General features: G+C 43.3%; 1 protein-coding gene across 2 annotated transcripts in view; it reads left to right on the plus strand.

Moving 5' to 3' along the window:
* The window catches only part of Snx21 (Sorting nexin 21), a 35,141-nt gene extending 9,903 nt beyond the window's left edge, over nucleotides 1–25,238 (plus strand). For both annotated transcript variants that reach the window (XM_089581972.1, XM_089581971.1), the window contains exon 4: nucleotides 12,066–25,238. In XM_089581972.1, the coding sequence (XP_089438098.1) occupies nucleotides 12,066–12,388 (323 nt within the window). In that variant the 3' untranslated portion in view covers nucleotides 12,389–25,238. The remainder of the gene's footprint in view (nucleotides 1–12,065) is intronic.
* The last annotated feature ends 1,345 nt before the right edge of the window (nucleotides 25,239–26,583 follow it).

A 26,583-nucleotide genomic window follows, 5' to 3' on the forward strand; every position in this document is an offset into this window, starting at 1 on the left:
TGTATTACCTTGACTTTAGTAGAGTTCTGTTTTGTGTAGAAAATGAGATAAGCACTGTATCAAGCCAGTTCACAAAACGGTTTGATGATGTGAGCTGGCTTGTGAGCTGCATTTTTTTATTACCTGTGTATAAACAACAGAAAAATAACTGCTGTATAACCAGAAACCAAGTTAAATGGCATTTTTCTTTCAGTTAAACGCCTTGCTTGCAGCGTATTTTTTTTCATTGTCGTGCAAAAAGATTTTTGTGTTCTGATACGACTGCCATAGAATGTGTATAAGTTATGCTTAGTATACACTATGATTTTTATCTGAAAATGTACTGGTACCTGCTGGAGTACTTTTGGAGTACCTGCTTACCTGGAGTACTTGCTGGCTTGACAAACTTTTATTAAAGAATATAGGCATGTGCTGATCCATCAGGTACTAGTAGTGACATGGACGTGTGGCCTTTGACACCATCACCACTACCATATTGTAGCCACGGGGGTTTTCAGTGAGATTATGCATGCTCATGGTGGCAGCCAGGCTTTGCTGCTTAGCGTGAAATCTAATAGACGAAATCTCTGATCTGGTGTGTAAACTGCACTCCATATGCTGCGACATCAACAAGTATTGATGGCAAACATTTCACATCTCTGGTTGATATGGTTGAGGTCCTAGTGGTGGACACACATGGATTTGGAATTGAAAAAGCATGGCGTTTGGCACGCACTGTGTTCTCCTTTCTGTTTTTGGGGCTGGTATTACATGGGAACTGGTGCAGTCATTTTGCAGAAATTAAACACAATTCTTGTGCACTGTCAGAACAAGCCATATGCAGTTGAACCTCGTTATAACGAAGTTGAAGGGGCCCGGCGATTACCTCGTTGTAGCCGTAGCTTCGTTATAGCCCATGTGACAAAGCTTCCAAAGGGAGTCATCGTTCCTTTACTAAATTAATTATTTCATTATAAACCATTTCATTATAACGAGGTTCAACTGTACTTATGTGTGATATTTCTTGCAGTCCTGCTGTCAGGAGTTGGTCTATTCAGTCACCTTTTGTCCTCATTTGTGGATGCTGTGAGTTCATGGACGGTCTGTTAAGTTGTCGCAATACCACGAATACATTCATAAATTTGTGTGAATCCTCTTTAACGATGCACACTGCCATCTTGTTTGGGATGATGACGCTTGAGGTGAATGATTACGAGTTATGTGCCAGTGGCTGAAACCTGAACGTTGACCACTTGCAGCCATTTTTGTCTCAAAAGGCAAATTACTGCCAAGGCAACTTGGCAGTAATAATAGGGGTAAAAGTCCGTACCTGTTGAGCTGGGAGCATATGTGTGCTTCCAGGCTGGGTTTTAATGTCTCATTATGTTGGTTTAGTGAGTTTTGCCAGCATGCTGGCTGAATTTTGTGGCAAGCTGTGCAATCACATGCTGTGAACATAGTGCCAAACAAAATCAAAATGCTCGCATCCAAGCCTGGCAGAACACCAGCGACTACCGTGAGGTGATATTGAAAGCAACCATGGCCATATTCTTGCTTGTCGCTAGCAGTTGGAGCTTATGCAGTGCAGTTCAGAGATTTCTCTCTTACACATAATTGTGGCGAACACACAAGTGATGTGCAGTGTTCGCATTTGAATTTCTTGCCCATATTTTGAATTCATCTAATTTGTGTTTTATAGTATTCTGCTTTTCATTACAATTATGTATTGTTTATTGCAAAACTTTTTCTTGTGGAATATGTTATTGGCTGATTCATGCAGCTGCTAGTGTTAGATCTCTCTGACACTCTGACAGTGTATCACTCTTCAAAATTATTTATAGTGTTTTTATCGTGTGAAATTACGCGGGCTATGTTTTAGAGATAGAGTAGAGCTTCGTTGATATGATGAAAAGAAATGCACAAAAAAAACTATCTGGGGAAAATTTATGGTCCAATCCACCTAATTTTGAAAAAGGAAACTATTGAATCCAGATACAAAGGGATTTATTGATAGTTGCACTGCATAAAATGTCGATTAGCATTTCTTGGTACAGGGTCTGAACAGCTCTCTTTCTATTGTTCATGAAATTAAGTTTGCATGTGCGTTGCCCTTAGTGTGAAAGAAACTTCGCAACACATCCGGTCTGTCGAGAGTACTGGTAAAACTAGGCGGTGTTGAAGATGGGACTTCAATCCCACCGCTGCGACCAGTGATGAAAACGGAGCTTCAATCCCACCGCTGGAACCAGTGTTGAAGACGGAGGGGGCCTGGAGATGACTGACTCGTTCAGCCCCGCAGGTCCCGGCTCCGAAGGACGGTGTCAAACTCCGATATGGAGGAAACTGTACAGAAGGTTTATTTTACATATTTACAGTCGAGATCGGAGTGCTCTGGTCACAAAACAACATCCCGTTAAATAGGGTTCAGATTCCCCAGGTCTCTGACTGGGGAATAAAGTTTGGAGATCGATGTCCTATCAGATGGGCAGATGTAGACACTGGTGGTACCACCCACGGCAAGGGGCGGTGCTGGGCTCTCTCGCTCTCTCACAGCTAGGTCGGTGGGAAGGGTGAAGACGGCGTCATCAAACACTGATGCGTCACCTTGACCACTGTGGCAAGTCTTCTGTGCGTTGCCTCCGCGGGAAAGGAGTATCCTGCAGTCTCTCCGCAGGTGAATGAACGTCCTCGAACTCCCCCGCCAGATGTCCGAAGCACGAGACCTCTGTCGAGGACACAGCCGTCTTTCAATTATCGGCCTCAGCTTGACCTTGCGTAGCATCATCCCGTTCGGTGACCCGAGGACAGATTCGGCCACACTACCACTGTGGCGGTCATCTCTGCTTCCGCCGCTGCTGCTGCCGGTGCCAGGCCTCGTCGTATCTTTTGCTTCGTGATGAGTCACATCCGGTACTAATTCTTCCCAGGACCGTGTTCCCCGATCTTAACAGCTCCTCCGCGGCCCGAAAAATCTCGAATGGCCAGCGTTCACCACCGCTGGGCAGGAAGAGATGAGGCTGGAATCGGGTTGAAGGGCTGGTTTCCAGTAAGGGCATCCAAGCTCGAACAATCAGCAAAGAAAGGCATCAGTGGACTGTTCCCTGCGACAGGGCACTGGCCCACATGCAAGCGCTCGGAATTTGCCAAAGACCCACCAGGCTTTCCACAGTGACAACAAAAGTTTACTAAATTGTGATTGGATTTTGGAGTAATTTTGTGCAGACAAAGTGCAAAATATCCCCTTTGAAATTGCCAAAGACGGACTGCTCGAACCAAGGTTTAAAAAGAAAAGAAACACAGGAGGTGGTCGTACTAATTTTCCCCGTTTACAACAATCTGCTCAATCCACCACCATTTGCGTGCAGTTTTCTGTTCATGTAACGCACTGAGAAATTGTACTGCTGGAGAGCTAGACTCAGTCTAAGCAAGCAACCATTTTTGGGGGGACAAAATTATCATAAGCATGTTTGAGACGATGGTCAGTCTCAAAGACGAACTTCGCGCCATACAGGTAACCCTGGTAACCCGACAACTTCTGTGCCGCCTAAACCAAACACGCGCACTATTTTTCTGAAGCGCTGTACGCTTCCTCTCAACAGGTCAGCTTGCGGCTGACGTACAGAATCGGATGTTCATCATGGTCGTTGCTAACTTGGCTTAAACCAGCACCCAATTCTCTATCACTGGCATCACACTGGACTTAAAACTCTCTACCATAGTAAAGGGTCCGAAATAAGGGTTGGGACACGAGCGCATCCTTCAGGCTCCTGAAAGAGTTCTCTCTTAGGTCATCTCAGTGTACGTCAGTGAGGCTCCCTTTCGTAAGGTGTCAGTCAAGGGATCAATGCTCCGTCTATGCGACTCTAAGCGTAGTGCTACTCGAGCTGCACTCCTGTGAGTGCCCTTCTCTCTTCGTAGCACGGGAAATCGACACCTGTCATTTCTAACTCAATGACACCATAGCTTTTGTCTAAGATAAGGAAAAAAAAAAAAACAGTAACATCCGATCAACTCGTTTTAACTCAAAAAGTAGCCTTTCCGTCTTCGATTTCATACATAAAAAAAAGGAATAAAAAAAAAAAAAAGCTACTTCGAATGGCTACGTGGGGGTGAAAGCTGACTCACCTCTGCCGCGTTGAAAGGATTAGTCTTTCAGACGTGCCTGCCGGGGTCGTGCTCTGACTGGTTGGGCTACTGTCAACTCAAGACAAAAGGCTACACAAAAAAAGACATCCCCGACTCCTACTTTCGTCTCCGCGCCCCCTCGGCACGCTCTGAAAGCCTTGGCAGTGTATGCAATGTCGATAACCGACTCTGGACGATGAGCAGTGACCAGCGCGAGAAGCTGCTTCCTGTTCTGGCCCCAAGCACGAAGCTCGGCCACCCTTTCTCCCGGCGCGCTTCCTAGAATGGGGTGCCAAAAATGAAGGACAAATCCCTTTCAAGTGTGCCCGTCGAACACGCCTCCATGTGTTATCTAGGTTGTTCGACCCCTGCGTTCGCATGCACTGAGTGCTGCGCAACCTTGCGCCTTCTGCTGTCTTGGGCCGCTTTGCCCTTTTTCTAACTGGCTTTTTGTCAGGTCGGCGCGGTCTAGGTTTTCCTGCAGGCCGATGCTCCTTGGAGTACTTCGCGCCTGTTTTGCTTGGAAGACGCGCTCTTCCCTTTTCATTACTGTGGTCAGCCTTTGACTCACCTGCGCGTGCCGCTTGACCAGTAACTGCAGCTGCGAGTTTACGAGGCGCAATGCAGGAAGGCTTCGCCTTTCCTTCTACTGCATTCCTTTCTTTCGCACCTGTCCGTGCAACTGAATTTAGGGCTTCAAATTTGATCCGTGTTCTCTTGGTCCTTGCCCTTTTTCTTTTTCTTGGCCTAGACTTTTCTGCGTGCGTCTCTTGATCCCAACTAGCTCCCTCTAGTTTTTCCGTCGCACCTCGGAAACGTTCCTCTTAATCAAAACTGGCCTCTGTGCCTTCGCAGCAAAGTGCCAGCTCCACGCAGCTGACAGACTGACATGAAGCTGCCCCTGAGATCCCCAGCTCATTCCTTTGGGGTTGTCTTCTCCAGTTTGTCTGTCGCTCTGAGTAAAATTTTCTACATTGCCCTGCTCAGCTACAACCGAGTCCTCCTCTCTGCAAGCCTGGCTCTTGCGCTGCTCAGCTACAACTGAGTTCTCCTCTCTGCAAGCCTGGCTCTTACTTCTATCTTTATGCTCGGCAGCCTCGCATTCTTCTTGCGCCAGCATTACCAGGGTAGCCTCTCCCGAGCCTTTGTCACTGAAGCCACTGTGACATCCCAATTCCCTCTTACCGAGGTGGCTACTCTCAAAAGGGGTTTCCGCTGTTTCAACATCGAAACCTTTCTCGATAGGAAAACCTCTCTTTTCGCTGTCCTGCCGGTGTGACGCCCTTATTAACTCCACTGAAAAGGTCGCACTCTTAACAGTCCTGACAAAGGTGTCCGTTGCCGTTCCTACCTCACTCGGAGGAGAATCCTCGCACTTGTGGCGTTTAGACGCTATCTCGGTATGCTCTCTCTTAGCATTACGTCCAACCACTCCAGACACGGTCTCGGATTCTGAGGCTTTCCTTGGACCACCGTACCGGTTGCACACGTGCTCTGCTACTTCCCTCGTGGTGTCGCGTTTTAGCAACTCGGCTACGGTCACAGACTTTGTGGTTCTTATCTGCGGACCTATTTCTTAAGCATCGCTTGCTCTTTCAGGAGTTCCGGCTCTCACACTACCGCCCTTTCTTTGTATTTTGATTTCAAGCTCCAATCGCTTTAGTTCCCTGATTTCATTTTCAGCTTCCCATTTTTGCCGCTGTTTCTCTTTCCCACTCCCGATCAGCTGCCTCCTTACGTGCTTTTTTCTCCCGATCGGCTTTCTCTTTAGCCTCCTGGTCGGGTCTTTCTTTGCGGGCTTTTTCCTCGTGTACCAAGTTCCATGTATCTACCAGCTGATCATTAGTCTCGACCTGTTTACGAATGAATTCGCACAGTTCAATTTTGGTTATTTTGCTAAGCACTTCTACTGACAGTTCCTTGCATATCAATAGCAAGTCCGACCTCCACAATTCCATTAGTTCCATGACAACGCCTTCTCCGCTTTGGCTCTGCTAACTCCACAATGCCTTGAGAATAACCCCTCTCAAATGACAAACCCTTGATTCCCAGTCAAGATTATTCTCTGAATCTAAAGCCTGGCGAATCCCATAGCAAAAGCCAAAACGCTCACCCGTGGAGAAAGCGCGATGTTGCACGGTCCATCCCAGCTGTTGCCAACCAGTGTTGAGGACGGAGCTTCAATCCCACCGCTGGAACCAGTGTTGAAGACGGAGGGTGCCTAGAGATGACTGACTCGTTCAGCCCCGCAAGTCCCGGCTCCGAAGGACGGTGTCGAACTCCGATACGGAAGAAACTGTACAGAAGGTTTATTTTACATATTTACAGTCGAGATCGGAGCGCTCTGGTCACAAAACAACATCCCGTTAAATAGGTTTCAGATTCCCCAGGTCCCTGACTGGGGAATAAAGTTTGGAGATCGATGTCCAATCAGATGGGCAGACGTAGACACTGGTAGTACCACCCACGGCAGGGGGCGGTGCTGGACTCTCTCGCTCTCTCGCAGCTAGGTCGGTGGGAAGGGTGAAGACGGCGTCATCAAACACTGATGCGTCACCTTGACCACTGTGGCAAGTCTTCTGTGCGTTGCCTCCGCGGGAAAGGAGTATCCTGCAGTCTCTCCGCAGGTGAATGAACGTCCTTGAACTCCCCCGCCAGATGTCCGAAGCACGAGACCTCTGTCGAGGGCACAGCCATCTTTCAATTAGCAGCCTCAGCTTGACCTTGCGTAGCATCATCCCGTTCGGTGACCCGAGGACAGATTCGGCCGCACTACCACTGTGGCGGTCATCTCTGCTTCCGCCGCTGCTGCTGCCGGTGCCAGGCCTCGTCGTATCTTTTGCTTTGCGATGAGTCACATCCGATACTAATTCTTCCCAGGGCCGTGTTCCCCGATCTTAACAGCGGGGTCTTTCAGCCATCATTGAATTACACTATTATTTTGCATTGATGAACACCAGAAACTAAAAAAAAAAAAAATAATAAAGAGAAGCACTCCCTTATACTGCTTGGTTTTGATGACTGTTGGCTTCCCTCATATGTATGCTATAACAGGCCCCTCATTTCCTCTTGTCTGCTCAAAACTAGTTCAGTATCGTATATAGGCTTGTGTACGAGTCCCGGTTGGGAAGTTATCATGAGACCCGAAAACTGGACCTCATGTTAAGTTTGAGAAGAGTTCAGGTACTACTGAATGTTAGGATGCGGTGGCTAGTAGATCTCTGAAAAAATTATAAAGGTGAGGTTAAGTGAGCTTGGCAAACTGATTTTTAGTGTCTGTGTGTGGTTGAATACTTGCAATGGCAGTGTAATTTATGAATTTAGATCTGCTTTTGTGATGCATTAGTGCCTATGGGAGTTCTGGTATTAAAATATTATTTGTTAAAACTGCTGTTACTCTTACGTGTCAGTAATGATTTTCTGCAGGGTATTGAGGTATACGGTGCCATTAGGTGCACTGCTAGTGATTTGGCGAGCCTTTTGCTTTTCTTTATTTTTTCTTGTGTATAATAAACAGCAGATTAAAAAAGCTAAAGTTTTTCTTTATTCAGTGAGTGCAAGTGAAACGTTGCTAGGTAAAAGGTACTAAAGTTGCCAAAAGCTATGTAGTAGTGATGCAAAACTGTCTGTACTATCGATAGTTGAGTCACTATTGTACTACTGGTGGTAAAAAAAACTATTGATAGTGCTCCATTGGTTACTGTCAATAGCCATATCGATACTACTTGCTATATACAGTGCTATCAGTTCTATAAAATCAACCACGCGTACCCACTGCATCCTAAACTTGGTTTGCCGAGTGTGTGGTATGGAGGTAATGTATGAGTAACTGACAGGAGTCGGCCGTTTTCGCAGCCTACGCGCCACTGAACTCTGAGACATTCCCTACATAAAGTTACTGGATAAAGTGTTAGTGTGCGAATGTCCTAGTTGTGAAGCATGTGTGCGAAAAGCATTTCTGTAGCGGTTACACCAGCAAAATGACGTCTGCAGTGCACGATGGTGTCGTGTTAGCCAGCACAAGTTGTGCTGTTTGTTCTTTCATGAGATGCAGTTCCAGCTATTATTCTGAACTGTCGCAGTGCACGTTAAAGAACCACAGCTGGTCGAAATTTATCCGGAGACCTCCACTACGGCATCCCTCATTCGCACTTTTCAGCAACGGTGGTGCCCTCACACGGTTCTTTTCCAAAGCGGTCGACCGGTGATCAGCATTCGCAGTGCAAGCAGCTCCGCTTCGCGGAATGGATGTGCCGACGCGAAAAGTGGAAAGCAGTCGTTTATATAGTGTCCTCCAGTGCATAAATCGTGCAGTGTGAGATGAATTGATCCTGCACAGTTCCTGTAAGTACAAAAATTGAAAGCACTTTGGAGCTTGTAGCTGTAGATCGGGAATAAAGTGACTGATTCGAATTCAGTGATCGTGTATAGTGAGCGCGTCTAGAAAGAAGATTTCTTCTGCCATAATCTCAGTGAGTAAGCCGTCAGTGCATGACTAGTTGACTGGTTACGGTGCTCCTCGGTCCGGAGCTTTATGACTTTAATGAAGGATCTGTATCCTGTGCTACCACGACTGAAAGCCAGTACAGTGTTGTCGCTACGGGTTACCGAGCACTCTCACGACATGGCGTCAAGAATTAAAAAAAAAAAAATGCACAAGTCGGCTAGAGAGGTTGCAGATATGTGTTTTAAAGGTGTGGTTTGAATGTGAGCAGTTGAAGGTGTTTTTACCGTGGTGCTCGTGAAATATTTAAACGTAGCAGACCCCCTGTGCATAGTAATGTTTTACGAAATGTTCTGTATTTATCACTCATTAACATGTTCACGAGTTTTGTAGATTGGGTGAGGTTAAAGACCCACATTAGTGACGGACGTGGCTAATTACTGTAATTTACGATATACAGTCTACACCCGTCAGCAGGGCTCAAAGTCTTCTGAAAAAAATTTCGTTCACTAGAGTGTCCGTGCCCGATACATATAGCCCAGAGGAGCAACGTGTGTGACCAGTGCATAAAATATCTACGCGCACAGCAGAAGTATAACCTCATATTAGAATGAGCTTACAGAATTTCATGCCATATCTGGCGATATTGAAAGATACTGTACTGTCCGCGCCTATAGTTGGTGTGCAAAGCGCAACATTTCAGCGCCCCACCGCGGTGGCTCAGTGGTTACGGTGCTTGGCTGCAGACCCGAAAGACGCGGGTTCGATCCTGGCCGCGGCGGCCGAATTTCGATGAAGGCGAAATTCTAGAGGCCCGTGTGCTGTGCGATGCCAGTGCACGTTAAAGAACCCCAGGTGGTCGAAATTTCCGGAGCCCTTCACTACGGCGTCCCTCATAGCCTTAGTTGCTTTGGGACGTTAAACCCCCATAAACCAAACCAACATTTCAGCTTTTAGACATGTATAGCTCGCGGACTCTGTACATGAAGTTGTGGTACATGGAAACCAATTAGCCTTTCATGTTAAATAGTTGCAGTGCAAAGTAATGCAACAGGGAACCGAAAAGCGGCGCACAGAAGTGTTTACTTCGTCCTCTGCCTTCCTTTGCCTTGAATGATTTCAGGCAGTTGGATCACATGGCTGGCATTAAAAGGTGTCTCATCCTCTACGACGCAGCTCTGCGTTTCTTTAGTGAGCGACAGAATCGGTTCGACAAATGAAACAGGGCTGGGAGCTGCATGCTCTTTCATACGTGCGCGCGTCCGTGGCACCTTCATCACCGCTCCGTTCTCCATGATGATGACGCTGCTGCGCCACCTATAGGCGCTGAAAAGTGCGAACAGCTTGAGTCTCTTTGGGATGTTAAGCCTCACAAGACCGCGAAACCAATCAGGTATCGCAAATGTTTTGGCTGTATCGCTGGCCAACAAATGCATAATATCAGTATTGTTGGTACTATCGGTAGTGATACTGTTGATAGCAATACTATCGATAGTAATACTATCGATTCTAATATCGACAATACTATCAATAGTACTATCGATAATAGTACTGTCGATAGTTAAAAAAAAACTATTGATACTCTCGATAGTCAATTTCCCTTTAGTTTTGCATCACTACTATGTAGCCTACTGCTTCATCTGGTGCCTTGTCTTTACATATTTCTCTCCTGCCTCTTTAGCTGGTTTTATTAATGTCACCTGATAGAAATGCCTGATGCTGTTTTCCACTTTCGGGCTTTATTTCATCTGTTTCTGCAGATATTGTCATACAGCTGCAGACATCCCACAAAGAGAAGGAGAGGCAATAGAGTGTCACACCGGCAACTGTCTAATGTGTAACATACAACATGTGGAAAGCCCTGTCCCCTCTCTGCTTTGTACTGGACACGTTCTACGCTTGTATTTTGCCTATTGACTGAAATTGCTCATTATAAACAAACATGAGTGCAACTTCTGACAGCAAGGTCTTATCAGGCTGTGAATCTCTGCTATACGGGATGTTAAAAATTAAGTTTTACAGATTTCTTAAAGCTATGTACTGAATGGCATATGAAATCCACTGCTACACATAGGTTATGCAGCCAGGGGGGGACAAAGTGATATGATAATTGTCACTGTGGAGCACCTAAGTTACAGAAACGGTAACAAGCTAGCGCGAATGTTTATATTGGGAACATAGACGTGGTCAGATTTCTAGACTACTTCATTTGGTCAAATTCCATGTGTGTTTCAAGATATTCGCCTCCAAAGTTTTGACAGATTTTGCATAAATACGCATGCAAGGTGTAGGCAGTCAATGCTAAACTGCTCCCTAGTATGATGCAGCTGTTACATCGGGCACTTCTTCCATTTCGAAAGCCGAAAGTGAAAGGGAAACTGTTATCAGCTTCACTGGTCACTGGGCGTTTGGCAGGTAAAACACTGCTTCAAGCTGGGAGGAGTTTCGTGCCGATCACTGCCGCCTTGCATGTGCAGTTACCTAGATTGAGCTGAAAATTTGACACAAATATCTCGGAACACACGCATGCTAGCAGGGTTCTACCAAATGGAATCGTGTAGGAATACGATTGCCTCTTAGCTTCCATGATAAACATGCCCAGTTATTGCAGTCACTAAAAAGTTCTAATTGATTTTAGTTAATTAGATAACTGATGATGTCCTTCTGGCTGCGTAACTTATGTGCAGTGGTGTATTTCCTGTACAGCCTTTGTCAGGAGTAAAGAGCCCCAGGAGTTTGCTTCTGAGTCATGTAGGGGGATTCTGCTAGCATTCATGGAAGTCCTATATAGGGGCAGGACCAGAAATCTTACCTTCAGGTGATTTGCAACACTGGGGATGCATTACGAACCACATGGTGTGGCTCGAAAGCAAACCCCCTGCGCTCCAAACTTTTGACAAAAGGTGTGTACCTTTCAGTGGCTAATTTTAGGAACTCTGTAAAGCTTAATTTTGGACACCGTATGTGTGTATTTTCATGGGATACCTTCCCAGCTGGTCGCACAGTGTTTTATGGATGGATGAGTGAAATGAAAGGAGGATTGTTTCAGATACAGGAAGAGACAGCTTCCTATTTTTTTTTTTTTTTGTGCCAGTTGTCAAGTTCGTTTAGTCCACTTTATTGTTTGAAATACTGTAGTTCTTCCTGCATTTGCCGCTTCACTACCCAAGTTCCCGGTATAGTGTACAGTATATTGCTGTTCAGAACATGGGGCTTGTTTTAAAGGACCCCGGAAACACTTTATAGCTATGTGGTATCATTTTTAATGCACTACTTAAAAAGCAGTGAAACTTAAGTTTTGGTTAGCAATTTTTTGTTTGTGTGAGGATTTCATTTTAGGGGTCCAGGTATTACTTATGGTAAAATTTTCTCCTTGGAATGGGAGGCATCCAACAATGGCAGGAGACCCCGGAACAGTGTTTTTCATCCATTTCCTTGTGACATGCAGATTGGTGTGCATGCGTAGTATGTGTGATAGGTCCATCTTAATTGATTGCTTGGTTCGGCTTGACTGCAGGAGATGGCGACCCAGATACGTTCACCACCCTAGCTGTGCTTACAGCTTGCCTCAATGCGGTGGACAATGTAACTGAGGCACAAAAGTATGCGGAGCTGGCCCTGTCGAAGAGGCTGCCTGGCGGGGAAGCCACCAGTGCCAGTGACCTGGAGGTGCCATTGCTTGTGCTGGCCATTCGGCTCTGGTGGGCGGTGGGGAAGGAGAAACGTGAGCTTGAGGAGAGACTGCGCCAAGTGAAGGACACGGGGCTCAACGTGGATGCTCTGCCAACACTGCTTGAGCTGGTGCTCAAGAAGGACAGTGCCACCTTGTATTCATCTTAGGTTGGAGTTGGCCACCATCACTTGGTTCTCGCAGAGTGTTACCTGGTGCACCACACCTGTATGGCCGACCTTTGAATGTTTCACCTCTATTTTTCTGCCACAAATTGGATCTTGCATTTATTTTGTGTGCACAGTAGATATGGATGCCTTTGCTATGGCCACCATAAGCAGAGTAGGTGCAGCTGGGCACCACTTACATCATGTAACCTCTGTGACCTAGATGGTTGAAGCCTAAGTGAGTGGGATGGTTTGAAACCTTTGTCAGATTTCAGGCTGGGCATCTGATGAGGAGTAACCATGATGTGAGCCTGTGTTCAGTTTGGAATGTGACAAGCAGATTGGACGAGGACTTTTGTGGCTTAGACTTTTTTTGGACTTTTTCTTCTGTTTTCTGCAACTGCATCAGTCGCATGCATTTGGAACCATTGCTTTAGGGTAGTATCTGGAATTCTGTATGTGAGAGCCTGTGGATGCAGTAGGTTGTGCTCCATACTGAAACTGTAAGGAGGAAAAATCTTTTGCATGTAGGGTACTAGAAGCAGCACAGAATTCAGTGTGTGTCATTATGCACAAGTGTCTAGCTAACCTTCGTTCTGTGCGATTCAGCCTTAGCACTCTAGTCTCCACTACTGAAAATTTCACATTATGTGCTATTTCTTATTTGCTAACATGAAGTGGCGTAGGCTGATTGTAATGAACTTTCGTCAGAACTGGATTCTTGTGCACCATTTGCAAGGACATTTCATGGGCCTCTGTGAATGCTTTAAAAGAAAAAGAAAGCTTGTGGTGTCTGATACATTTGATATGTGACACTTTTTTTTGAAGTTTGAGCATGGTTTTTATCAAATTTGCCTCTTGATGCAAAATTGCCACTTAGCGTTTAGCGTCGGTTATGTTGTGGTGAGGCAAGTCGGCTTACCTTTTTATGACCTTTAACTGTACATGGAAGTGCATTCATTGAAACAAGCGTTCAGACAAATCTTATGAGCATACGCATGGAGTGGCACATTTAAATAAATTACTGTAACCTTTAGGCCACATACATTTGGTGTAGTGTTGCTATAAACTCTGCATCTCCAATCTGCCCATGGTGCTGCATTGCCGACCTGTCACCTTGTCAAGTCCGGAAAGACATCACAGTGTGTAATTAATTGTGGTCCTTTTATGAATGAACTCAAAATATAGTAGAGAACAAAAAACTTTTACTTCAGTATTAGCTTTTTGGGGTTAACACCTGTTAACACCTGTGTACAGAATAACTGTGTCAAGGAATCTTTACAGAAGGATAATAATCAGACAGCATGTGAGTGACAATACATTCATGGCACTAATGTTACAGATGGAGCTGATGCTTCCATTTTTACATTTTAGCATTTCAGTGAACTGTGGCTAAAAGTTTTTTTGATCGATGACAGTGGAACTTCAGATTTTCATTGCATAAATCAGCCCTGTCTTTGGACCTATCAGTTCACTCCTGAAATTGTTTGCAATGTGCTTTTCACCAAAAGCAGATGTAACAGGCAAGATGCGTAGCTTGGAAATTGTTAAGGCACTCGACTTCTTCAACTATTTACCAAATGTCGATGTCTGGATTTGACATCCAACTGCATTTTTCAACAGCAGTTGTATTTCATGACCGGGGTTTTATAGCCTGCTATAGAAGTAGACTTAGAAGTGATTGAAAAGCCTTTGAGAGGCAGCTGGGCGGGCAAATGGCCAGTAGAGCTGCATTTCAGCAGCTGCATGCTTTGGGACCTGGGCATACATGAGATAAAAAAAAAAAAGACTGCTGAAGAGCCCCAAACACTGTTCCTGATTAGTAGCCGCTGCGGTTGCTCAGTGGTTATGGTGCTTGGCTGCTGACCAAACACGGGTTCGATCCCGGCCGCGGCAGTTGAATTTCGATAGAGGCGAAATTCTAGAGGCCCGTATACTGTGCGATGTCAGTCAGTGCACGTTAAAGAACTCCAGGTGGCCGAAATTTCCGGAGCCTTTCACTACGGCGTTCCTCATAGCCTGAGTCACTTCAGGACATTAAACCCCCGTAAAACAAACCTTATTAGTGTACTGTGGCTGTCCCTTTTCTACGGATCGTGTATTCTGCTTGATGGCGATGCCTAAAACATGAACTACAGTCAAACCTCAGTATAATGAACATGGATATTACGAATTACTGGGTATATCGAACTGTTCCTAAATATTTTTAAGGAACACATGCGATTTTTGCTCTATATATCTAATGCGGTTCGCTATAAAACGGATAATCGAACTGCCGAGTGCCAAGCTGTGGCCTCCCAGATGTCAGGCAGCAGACTTTGCCTCACTACATAAGTGATTGGGGGTGGTATGGCAAGTGTTTGCTTCTTGGTTCGCGCTTTCGAACTTGTCAACAGCGCTACAGAAGATGTTGCAGTGTGAACATTTGGTAACAAGGCGGTTGGCATTCATTTGCATCTCTTTCTCCAGTCGATAGTGCCCCGTAACTAGCAGCATGGTTGGTTGTAGCCTTCCAATAGTCGTCCTGTGCTCACATCGGCATTCTGGCGTACCATTTTTCATGCGGCACCGCTGTAATGTGGAAAAGCCAAACTTGCTAACATTTGGCGCTCTATTTTTTGTGGCCTCCGCAATCGCTGCGGGTGGCTTTGAAATGACGTTAAAACTTTGAAAAACGTCTCTTCCATTTGCTATCAGCACTTCTCCTGCGCAAGTTTTTGGTGAAATTTTACATTACGAATTTCAGCTGTGTCGAACTGTTTTAGGATTTTTTATCTGTTCGTTATAACAAGGTTTGACATATATTATGGACTCATGGCCAAGTTGAGTAGCATATGAGTTAATAAGGCGAGAGCAACTACACAAGGCTTCCACACTTTGTTTCGCGTTAGTTATACCCCTGACACATGCCAAATTTAATGTCATTCTTATCGAAAGACATTTGTTCGACTTAATGTCATTTTTTCTGCACGCTGCTACACGGCCAAAAACTAATGTAATTTGCAAATGATGGTGATTGTGATGGAAAGAGAGTACAGCATAAAAAAATTTCGATGTATGCTTCAATATGTTGCCAAAAGTATTGCTTTGCTAATGGAAACCGATTTTAAAATCTTGATCCTCATTTCAATAACGTGTTGATCACTGCTATCCACCACGAGTCCAAGCCAAGCCAAAGCTTAGCCAGTGGCGGCAGGCAAATGGCGGACGTCAGTGTATGAAATGCTCTCTATGGTGAAATTAGACAGCGTTAGCTGTGTGTCTGCAAAAGCTTTGCGCATGCTACGGGCACTACGGGCCCACCTTAAGCACACTGCCACCCGTTCTCACAACAGTTTTAGTTGGGAGCACGGTGGTTGGGAGTGACTAGAGTAGTGTGCGAGAAGCATAGCATACTGTGGCGCCATCTAGTGACAGCAAGTCAAACCTCCTGAACTGTGTGCCGAAGAAACGTTTTCCTCTTTTATTAACGGCAGTAATGAATGCATTCTAAGGCTTTGATTTTTTTAAATGTAAATGAATTGGATGAAATGAAAATAAAGATTCTAGTGCAAAGTTAAAGAAATACTTCGCCCGGGGTCGTTGCTATGGCGACAGCGTACGTCGTACATAGTTAGGCCTAACATCAAGAAATTCTTAAATTTGCCTCAAAAACAATTAATATTTCACACCTATATTATTATGGAGGGATGAGAATGCACAAAATTAAAGCGAATACAACCGTTTAGAGCAAGCTATCGCGTCGAAAAATGCAGCGCTGACGCAGTATTCGGTCTGAAGCGGGCGGGCAGGGTGTCGCCATGTTGTCAAGGTTAACCACGCAAGGCTGGTAGCGAGAGTGAGTTTTATTTTTTCCGATCCTATTTGGCATTTTTATATATAAAAACGAATGACCACACAATTATACAGACGCAGAAATATTACAGTGCTTGTGACTCTTTTGTAATTTTGTTTTTCGGTGTATATTCTCACCCAGACTCTGGTGTCGAGGTAACACATTAGCTCGGAGATCGCTGGATAATGAGTTCTGTGAGCTCATTCGGTACCTAATGTCGTTTTCATCGAATGACATTATATTTTCTCGTGTGGCAGCAAAATAATGTCATTTTGAACGAACGTCATTCGATGGGAATGATATTAAATTTGCCGTGTGGCAGGGGTATTAGCTTCCCTCTATTTCAGCCTTTTAGCTAATATTAGGATGAGTGCAGACCTGTACACAGATTATTTGCAGTGAATTCTTTAATAGTGACTTGATGTTTTCTAAGTATTTCTGACTGCCTGGGAGCTCCCTAGGTTTTCTACACTATTCTTGTAACTGTACTTGCTATGCTTCAGTTTACACAAGCTTAGGGAGTTAGGCAATGGCTATTATGGGCTCATGGGACTTGGCTTTGGTTGAGATCTGTGTTATTCATATCGGCAAACAAAGGTATGCAGCTTGCATGACATAGATTTTGCACAAAGTGAAAGAAATGGCCAGAAATAGCTCCAAGGCTACGAGAGGAGCTACAGTTATGCACTGAGTGTTGCCAGGCCATTAGCGGCGATTGGCAGGCTCATCTGCAAAGCTCTGCAGGCAATGTAGTCCATGGGCAGAGTTTGGAGGCTTCTACTGTACGGGATGACTTGATTAATTTTGTGACGAAATTTCGGTATCTTTTCAGTGTACTTGGTGGCCTCTTGTAAGAAATTAATGTTCTTAGTAGGCATGCAGTGATGCACATTATTGTGGAAGAAAAAAAATGGATGAGTTTCGACATTTTCTTTACTCGTATTTTTCTTTTAATTGAAAAGGTCAAAGCAACAAGTCTGTCCACCCCTGAATGTAATATACTCTGCCAAATCGGACAAAATGGAGGTAATCTGTGCTTCACCTTTTTTTAACTCTGCTGCCTATGACATAGCACAGGCCAAGGACCTTAGGGCTATTTGTATGGCTTTCATTCCATGTTCAGTCTTCAACGAACAGTCCTGTGGATGTGCTGCTTTTTTTTTTTTTTTCGAAATGTTTCATATACATCTTATTTATTTTTTGTTTATTCCTAACATATTTCAAGAGCAGCATTATTTTCATGAAAATTTCGTGATATAGTTTAACTTAATCGCAGGTATTGGTCATTACCTGTTTGCTTTTAATAATTAGTGGCTGTAATTTTCAGTGCTCATTGATGACTGCTGTCAGCCTTTAACTATTGTGAGAAGCTCAGTTAATCCAGAGTCATTTTTTTTTTCATTAAGGTAATGTTGCTCATTCTTCAGTGCTCATTACAAATTTATGACAAGGTTAGCTAGTCTAGCGTCATTGTAGCGCCTCAGTTTGTTTTAGATTGAAGGCAAGAATTAAGCCATTTTTTTGTCCTTTTTGTGACAAAATCTGTGGCAAAATAAAGAAAGCTGAAGAGATTGATCAATATTAAATTCTTGCTTTGTGCAACTAGCTTTTATGCGCAGAATGCCCACAAATCTTGTCATTTTTTTGTTAATTGTGGCCCTTGTACCTAATTGTGGAGGTTGTATGCCGTATTAATAATAATTGCCTTGTTTGCTTTTAGTATGTACCTAGAAAATAAACAAGTAGAGAGGGCATAGAAATTTCACTTGCACAGCTTCTGCTGATGTGGATTCTTCTCTCCCAAACTTTTTGCTACCTTCTGGGACGAAGAAGCGATGGCGATAACAGTGCCACACTCCACTGCCTACACCCACCTGGACCTGGCCGCAGGTTGTGCACCCTGGCCCCTTTGTTCAGGAAGGGAATGTGGTAGCTTTCAAATGATGCGCAGTGCTGACAGAAGGTCCCTCAGACAAGTGTTATTGTAAAGTTTAACTTGTGTTGGCATAAATGTTTCATAAAATTGGAGTAGCATTAAAAAGTGCGATACCTGTAGAAGTGAGTGACCCTTGAAAGAAAAAAAAAAATAATGCTGGAAAGCTTAGCCCTGACTGTGCTAAGGAAATTTATTTGCATGTTTATTGGGGCTTATTTGAGACTGATATTAGATGTTGTGTGTTCTTTCAAATGGAGATAGCTTATGCTAAAGCATTCCAAGCAAAGTTCAGATCAGGTGATAAAAGCATTTACCTAGCCTTTTCTCTGTCGCTATTAATAAATGGTCGAAATTGTGAGAGTTTTACAGGCATTTTTGTTATTAGCTTTTGCAGAAATATCTGCACAGATGAGTAGCTTTAGTCACTGTTGACAGTCAAACTTGAAATAGTGCTGTTTTTTATTTCTGGACAAAGCTTTACATCGCTTTCCTTTGATGAGGATGGAGTGCAAATCTTTCATGTTTGTGTATTTTCTTTCACTCGCAATGAGCAAGTAGTCATTTTTCTTGTAGTGCCATTACTATGGCTAGCAAAATGCAACCAGAAAGCCAAAGAACAGAAGTGGTGTCATCGTCTAGTGATAAGAACTGTACATTGAAGCAAAACGACAAACCTAGCTTGTTACAAGCTCCCTTTAGGTTGGGCTTAAATCCATGTCAAGCTGAGCTTGCCCCAGGCCACAGTTGTACACTCATGAAGCATTTTTATTTTCTTAAGTTGCATGATTTCATCTCTGTGTTAGTACTAGATTATTGTCTTTGTTGAAAGTGTCTGGCCGTCAGTGTCTGCTGTTAAGCTGTGTAATAGGATACTTGCGGCACCCTTAAAGCGAGCTCCATAGGGGCCCTGACGAGCAGTCTTCTCACCCTCCAAGGATTTGGAGCTTTAGGGTGCAGTAAGTGCCCTGCTACATGGTGCAGCAGATAGTCCTGAAAGCCAGAGACTTTTGACAAAGGCTGTATAATGAACCTCCTTTGAGGCAGACTCTGCTAGGCGTAATTCTGATGAGGTGAACAGTTTTGGAACCATTTCCCCGGAACACAGTTCAGAAGGAGTCTGGTTAATTTTCTGCTTACTTGTGCATGTTGGCCAACATGAACCCTTGCAACATGACTAGAGCCTGAGATGATGTGCAGATGATTTTACAGCTCACAAAATGATGGGGCGTATTATGCTACCTCGCATATGACAGGTAATTAAGCACATTGTACTTTTTAAACACAGTAGCTATTCTTTCAGAAGTGTGAGGCATGTGGTTAGTTTTCAGAAAATGTTGGGCACAGGTTTTCCTGTGTAAAAAAAGGGGCATTTGCCTTGGAAAAGGCTAAAACCGACAACAGCTGAATGGTAGCTTGCAGGTACTGTGTAGGATTTCTGAAAACATTTTTATTTCAGAGGGTTTAACAAAGGTGTTCTTGTGCAAATCTCCTCTTATATATATTGTCTCATTCATGGTGTACTAAAGGTGTTTATGCTCTCTTCAGATTTTTGAGTACTGCTTTTGAAGGGACACTGAGGAAAAATAGAACTTTGCTTGTATCGATACCACGTTCTAATCACAGAGGGACCACTCTCACTGGAAGCTGAGCAGTTATAAGCTAGAAAAGACCAAAAAATAAAATACAGGCTGCGTCGCAGCTAATTTTAGAAGTAAAATGTTTGTGTCGGCAGTGATTTTCGGGCGTGTATCCCAGAGGCTGTACATCACCACCGTTTACTTCAAAACAGTGGCAACCCATCGGTTTCAGTAAGGGAGTCATGAGTTTGAATCAGCTGATGGGGAAGATTAATAAATATAATTTTCTCAATGTTAACTGAGTCTTTTGCTGCCAGGCAAATGTCAGCATAGAGAGCCCGAGAATCTATTTTTACTGAGAAATAATTGGATAAAGTTGTCTTCATTGTCCCTTTAAGCTGAACAAATTTATGAAGTTGGATGTAGTGGTTAATGATCTGTATCAGTGGATGAGAAAAGGGAGGGGTAAGCACTTCATGTCCCAACGAATTCATTACGGCAACTTCTGGTGCTCTAGCCAGTGCTGCCTCTAGCCAGTGTGCTGCCTGGATCAATCCTTGCAGGTGCCATGTGCAGAATATGGATAACTGTCATTGTTTAAGGCACCTGCAAGCCACACAGTAGTGCTTGCATTTGTTTGTACCCTGTCAGTGCATTTGTGTAGCCATATAATCACTTTGAGGCCACAAGGTCGGAGAGATGTAGTGGTACTATCATTGGCTGCAGTGCCTCCAGCTGTTGACAGGATGCTTAGCGACATTACTAAATAAAAGGTGTGGTGTGCATTGTTATACTGACGAGATGTTTTGCACTACCATGCACTGAGGCCATAAGAAACAGGTCAGTTTGCAATTTTAAAACAGTAAATTAGGTATGTTTGCAATGGACTCTTACATCTGCCAGTCCTAAAAATGATACCATACACATCATCCTATGGTAGATACAGCACTTTCTGTTTTCTACTGCAGTGCTTTGCTGATGTCACGCCACTTTTATTTACAGCAGTAATAATTCTCTGTTTGCAATGGGCTCATGCAGCTGCCATACCTAAAAATGGTACCATGCACATCATCCTTTTGAAGAACCAGCACTTTCTGACTTGTGGTTCAGTGCTTTGGTGATGTCACACCACTTCAATTTGTAAATGTCACATTCTATGCAGGCCAAAAAAAAAAAAAATGCCTTGCTTGCAGTGGTAAATCACAGATGAACTGAAAAGTTGTGCAGAATTAGCTGCCTTTACAGTAGCTTTAACGGGGCATGTATACATTTATTAGGATACATGGACTATCCATTCCTTTTCTTGAAAGAGATTGGGTTTCATTTTAGTTTTTTTTTACATGTTGTTTGCACATTCCAATGCTCGAGAGCTTATACATTCCACTTATTCTTGAATGGTGCTTGTTATACTCCTTTCTTGTATTTTGTGCATGTTGACTGGGAACTGTATCTTGTTTTCCTCAATGGGAAAGAGGGGTCATCAGGGATGTTCGCATATTTACATATGTTCGTGTTCAACATGTTTGTGTTACTCAAAGGCTTTTGTACAGTATATAGGGCTTGGCTTCTTTAAAGTAAGCCGACATTAGGCAATAATTTTATGATTTTCAAGAACATTGCGAGAATAAATACTTGCCACTTACTAAACCAAAAGACCTGACTACCAAAGCAAGACACCTCACCTGTTTATGTTCTTGAAGTGTGTGTGTTGTAGTCTTTGATGCCTTAATGTTGCAAGATAATCTGCCTGAACATGTTGAAGTAAAATGGGCGTTAGGTGCTGTTGCCATGTGGCAGCAGACTGAAGTGGGCTGTTAACAGCAACAGCGAACATTGTCTATGGACAGTACTGAATCCACATTTGCAAGGTAAAGAGTCTTGTGCGAGTTCAAGCTGCATTTCTTGTGTGCTAATGGAAAGTTGAAGGAGGTACATAACATTAATAGAGTGGAATGCTTGGCATCAGTACAGGAGAGAGGTTTATTAAAAACAAGTGCATAGAATGCTTTTGGAAGTAGTAGGATATATTACAGTAATTAGCTTACATTTGGAAGCAACTCGTCGCTTGGTCTGCAGTTGTGCAACGGTATGTACTACTGATTGTGTCAGAAATGGCACTGGTTAATGAAAGGCACTGTCTTGCACAACACTTCAGTGTACCTACAGATGTGTACATTTCTTTCAGCAGGCTTGGGCTAAGATGTCTTTTGTTTCATGTGATGGTTGGATGTCTGCATAGTTCTTAATTTGGGCACAGTCAGAGTCGGGGCTTTGGGAGTTGTGGGTTCAGAATGTTTGTCTCATAGGTGGATAAGATTGGAAATGCAGACTGGCATCTTAAACTTTCAGCTTAGGTTTTTGCCGTGTTCACCTTTTTGTTCAGAATGTTACTCACTCCTGGCATCTCCTTGCTGTGAAGGAAGCGTCAGGTATGCATCCTTTGCTTGCATGCATTACCTTTAGACACATTGTAGTGGGTCGTCTCGTAGTTGCTTCTGGAAATAATGTCAACATTCTAGGAGCCGTTTTTTTCATTTGTAAGGGCCCTAGGCAAGCATTTTTGCTTTTTCAGTGGTTTGAAAGAGATGGTTTTTTGTGGTAGACATGTATAAACAGTATAAATCTCATTTGCATTGCAGATATATGTCTGACAGCAGTCGTGACTTGTAAATTTAACCAGACTATGCTATGGAATGAATTCAGTCTAGTGTTTGATTTTTTGTTCCCTAGTGCCTTCACATGTTGTACTTGGTGTGTGATTCTTTTTTTTTTTGTCTGCATGTCTAGGGTTACACATGTATAGTTAGCAGAATGGAGCACGGTAACTGTTCGTACAGTTTCACTAAAATCTTGCTCACATATTGTATCATAGAGATTTTTGGTTAATTACACTGCCCTTGATTTTGCAGTGTATCTAGTTTATAGGTCATTATTTGTCAGCATCACAAAAAGTAATGTGGACATTTTGTCATGGTTCAAATTTCAGCTTTCTAATTGAGATGTGCCGTGGAGAGTTCGTGTTATGTAATGAATGATTATGCATCAACGTAGTGAAAAATGATGCAGATATTTTCTGTTCCTATTTCAACTTTTTTAACTAGCCAAATGCTGTGGAAATTCCATGCGTTATGTTCAGCTTATTGTCTCCATCACATTTTGTGAACAAACAGTAAGAGTGATTGTGAACAGAGGTTCCTACTGTTTGTGTAGAACCTCTGGTGTGAAATGTAGTGTTATGCAAACTAAAACTAACTTCCACCTGTAAGCACCATGTGAAGGCACTGCTATTTGATTACATTCTTGAATATTGAATATTAAGAAAAAAGTTTCTGTATGTGAAAATTAGTCACTGTTCTTATTAATGTGTGATGGTCTCTGTTCTCCGGCCTATGATAATCGAAATCAACATCTGCCGTTGAAGGGTGACTGCAGAGTCTGTGAATGCAGAGTGTGGCTGTGAAAAGCATGCAAGGGAACAAGTAGCTCGCATGAAATCCGAAGATCAATCATATGGCTGGGCTCAGTATCTGCAATGCCATTTAACCTTGTTTTTGAAAACTTTGAAGAATGAATTCTTATAGTAGCAGTGTCGCCCATGCAAGAACAGGTGGTATTGCAAGGTTTTGTGTATTTTCAAACTTTTGTTAGCAGGAAAATCAGCGGTGTCTGTAGGTAGTTATTTTAGGAAAGTGTTTTATTTGTTTAAAGTGCATGGAATTATGATTCATTGTTGGGAAGGGTTTTGGAGGGGCGGGGAGGCATTTTCGAAAAAAATGGAAAAAAAAAAGACAGTAGCAAGAACTTAACCTTGGCATGATATAGCATTTTTGCATAGTTTTAAACTGTGTGCTTGTTATGCCACAAAAAAATCCATTCGTTTTTAGCTCTTGTCTGGACTGCGAACTACGAAGTATTGCAGGTGTTATGTGAGATTTTTCTCCATACGAAATGAGTCTTGAATGGTGACAGTTGTCTATCTTGAGAGGAGTCTTGGGGACGTGGCCTTTGTCAATTATGCAGAATCCGAAAGCAGTACCACAGGCGCACTCTTTACGTAGTCTGCTGCATGGGACTGCAGTGGAATGATCACTGTGCTCTGCTCTCTTGGCAGAGCATAGCAAGGAGGTATTCAGGTGGTACGATGAGGGCTGTGCATGCAGGCTATAGAATGCTGCTTTGTTTTTGTGTGTGAGGAGTGGGGAGGCAGTTCCAAAAAAGCAGTGAAAAAAAAAAAATTGAGGTTGCAGGAGAACTGTACCTTCTTTAGAGCACCTTCTGAATTTATTTCTTCATTGCTTTTTCAAGTGGTTTATTCAGTAGGATCTTTTTGTGCCACAGGAAAATAGAAATTTACTCGTGCTTTTTTTTTTGCTCACTTCTTTCTCCGATAGTGTAGTCATGTCTTCTGCATATCAGTGTATGGGTTGATGTGAGGAGTTCACAGCTTGCCATTGCTTTTAGTGGACTACTTGCATACTAACATGGTAGGGCATGCGAAGGGTTTATATGGTTTAATTGCTTGCGATGCTGCATAATCTGCATTGCTTTGTTGTCTGTTGCCATGTTCAACTGTGGTTATTTTCAACGAACCTTATGTGCAAGTGTTGTATTGTGTTGCTGTCACTTTGAATGCACCAAGTTACTATAAATATTTTGTAATCACTACAGCCGTTAGTAGTGTTTGAGTACTTGCATGGATTTATGCATCTTGAGTAGTTTGTTGCAGTGAAATCTTGTCTTTCAGCAGTGTCATTGTTTCAAAGTTTTGAACAAGCTTTTACCTTGTGTTTTATATTTCGGCAAAGACAGTGTATGCCGTACTGTGTACTGACAAATAGACTCTACAGACTTCTTGGCAAGGTTCTTTTCGTTTAACTTCAGCCCTCTGCATTAGGTATTTCTTTTTAAACCAGAAGAGCTTGCTACATTTGCTAAGGTTTGCTGGAACTAAAACTATGCACATTGCCACTGTTCTGGACTTTCAAGATTACTAGGGGTGCATTTTCTTTGTATGTGATAGACTGCAGGTGTTCCATTTATACTTTGTTACTTTGCATTATCCGTTTTGGCACTGTGCACTTTGGCACCACAAGTCTGCAGCTGCCATTAACAGATGAACCAAATGAACAGACTAGCCCTGACTGGAATTTTGATCAAATGTATCGTTTTGGATTTTAGCTTGCACAAAGTCTTAGCATTAGAGTGAATGTTTATAGTGCTCTGTGTACAAAGGAATCCTGATTACCTATGCTTTGGCTTTTGTTTATAATATTTCATTTTTATTAGCAGACCTGCACTGCTGCTGTCCCATGGTGAATGTGGATTTAGAGACCAAATAGTACTATCTCGTTAGAGCAGCCTTTGTAGAGAGCCACTAAAAATTTTTTTCTCTTTGCAGCTGGTCAGAACTGTTTAGTCATGAACTACACCACTATACTCAATATAAATGGTGCATTTTTCACACTTTATAAAAATGGTGCATTAAAGTTTATCATGAAAGCTTGATTTTATAGTAGTTATTTGGAATCCTTTATGCCAGGGACCCTGGAACAGGGAGGTCAAGGGGGGGTACGATGTGATGTGTAGTCCCCCACCAAACATTTCTACCGAGGGGGCAGTGCCATCGCTCCCCCCCCCCCCCCCCAATCTCCAAGTGCTTGCACTCGGATCAGATTTCTGACAAATGCTTCAATTCTAGGACGTTGTTAATCTAAAGCCCAGTGGGGCTAAGCTATTTGGCTTCACAAGGCAGAACAGCGCAAGCTATACACGGACAAGAAAGTAGACGAGACACACACAGCATTGACTTACAACTGAAGGTTTATTTTTCCAGACACTTCGGTAAATATACAGCAGCATCAAGAAAATAAAAGCACCCGAGTCTGATAAACAGTCATCACCACCAGAAATCACACAGGAGAACTCCGATCATCCAGCTACCGATAAGAACTGCAATTCCTTATCTATAAGAGCTATGGAGGGGGTGCTGACACAACTTTCTTTAAGATGCGCGATTTTCACGGCTTCAATGATTTGTCGTGTGGTTTTGTCATCTCACCTGCATAGCACGCTCGTGTTACCTAGCTCTCCTGTGTGATTTCTGGTGGCGATGACTGTTTATTGACTCGGGTGCTTTTATTTTCTTGATGCTGCTGTATATTTACCGAAGTGTCTGGAAAAATAAACCTTCATTTGTAAGTCAGCGCTGTGTGTGTCTCGTCTACTTTCTTGTCCGTGTGTAGCTTGCGCTGTTCTGCCTTGTGATTAACCAACTAGCCCGCGATGTGTTATTTGGCTTCGTAGCCAGTCTTAAAGCAATTTGTTTGAGCAGCCTCAACCAATCATGTCCCCATAAAAGTCGTTGATTGACTGACTTCTGTTCATGAGCATGGTTAGCAGAATTGGTGCAGTCTGTAAGCAATTTTTTTTAGTGTGGTCTATCACTCCTTGTGTTACATATTTTAAACTGCCCACTTCAGTTCACGTTCTATATGCCTTCTTGAATACTATTGAACAGTACAAAATAAGGAAAAATGTGAGCAAAAATACTGATGTTAACATTAAATTGATAATAAAAAGGAAAAAAAAAAGCCTGAAGTCTCCCCCCCCCCCCCCCCCCCCCTCCTTGCTCAAAAAATGTACTGGAGTCCTTGCTTTGTGCTATATTAGAAATACCTTCACATTCACCTTCTGTGTATGAAAAATCATTGTTACATTTCTCGAAGTGCATCCCTCAGCGATCAACATCGTATCTATTTGCTTTTCAACTAAGGGCAGGAAATGAGTCTCATGTGAGCTACTGACCACTGCTGTTGGCACCATGACTCTAGAAGGCACATCAAGCGCAGCA

This window comes from Amblyomma mixtum, chromosome 3 (assembly GCF_055824585.1).
Source record: "Amblyomma mixtum isolate Tamu chromosome 3, ASM5582458v1, whole genome shotgun sequence".
In the NCBI taxonomy this organism is placed as follows: Eukaryota; Metazoa; Arthropoda; class Arachnida; order Ixodida; family Ixodidae; genus Amblyomma; species Amblyomma mixtum.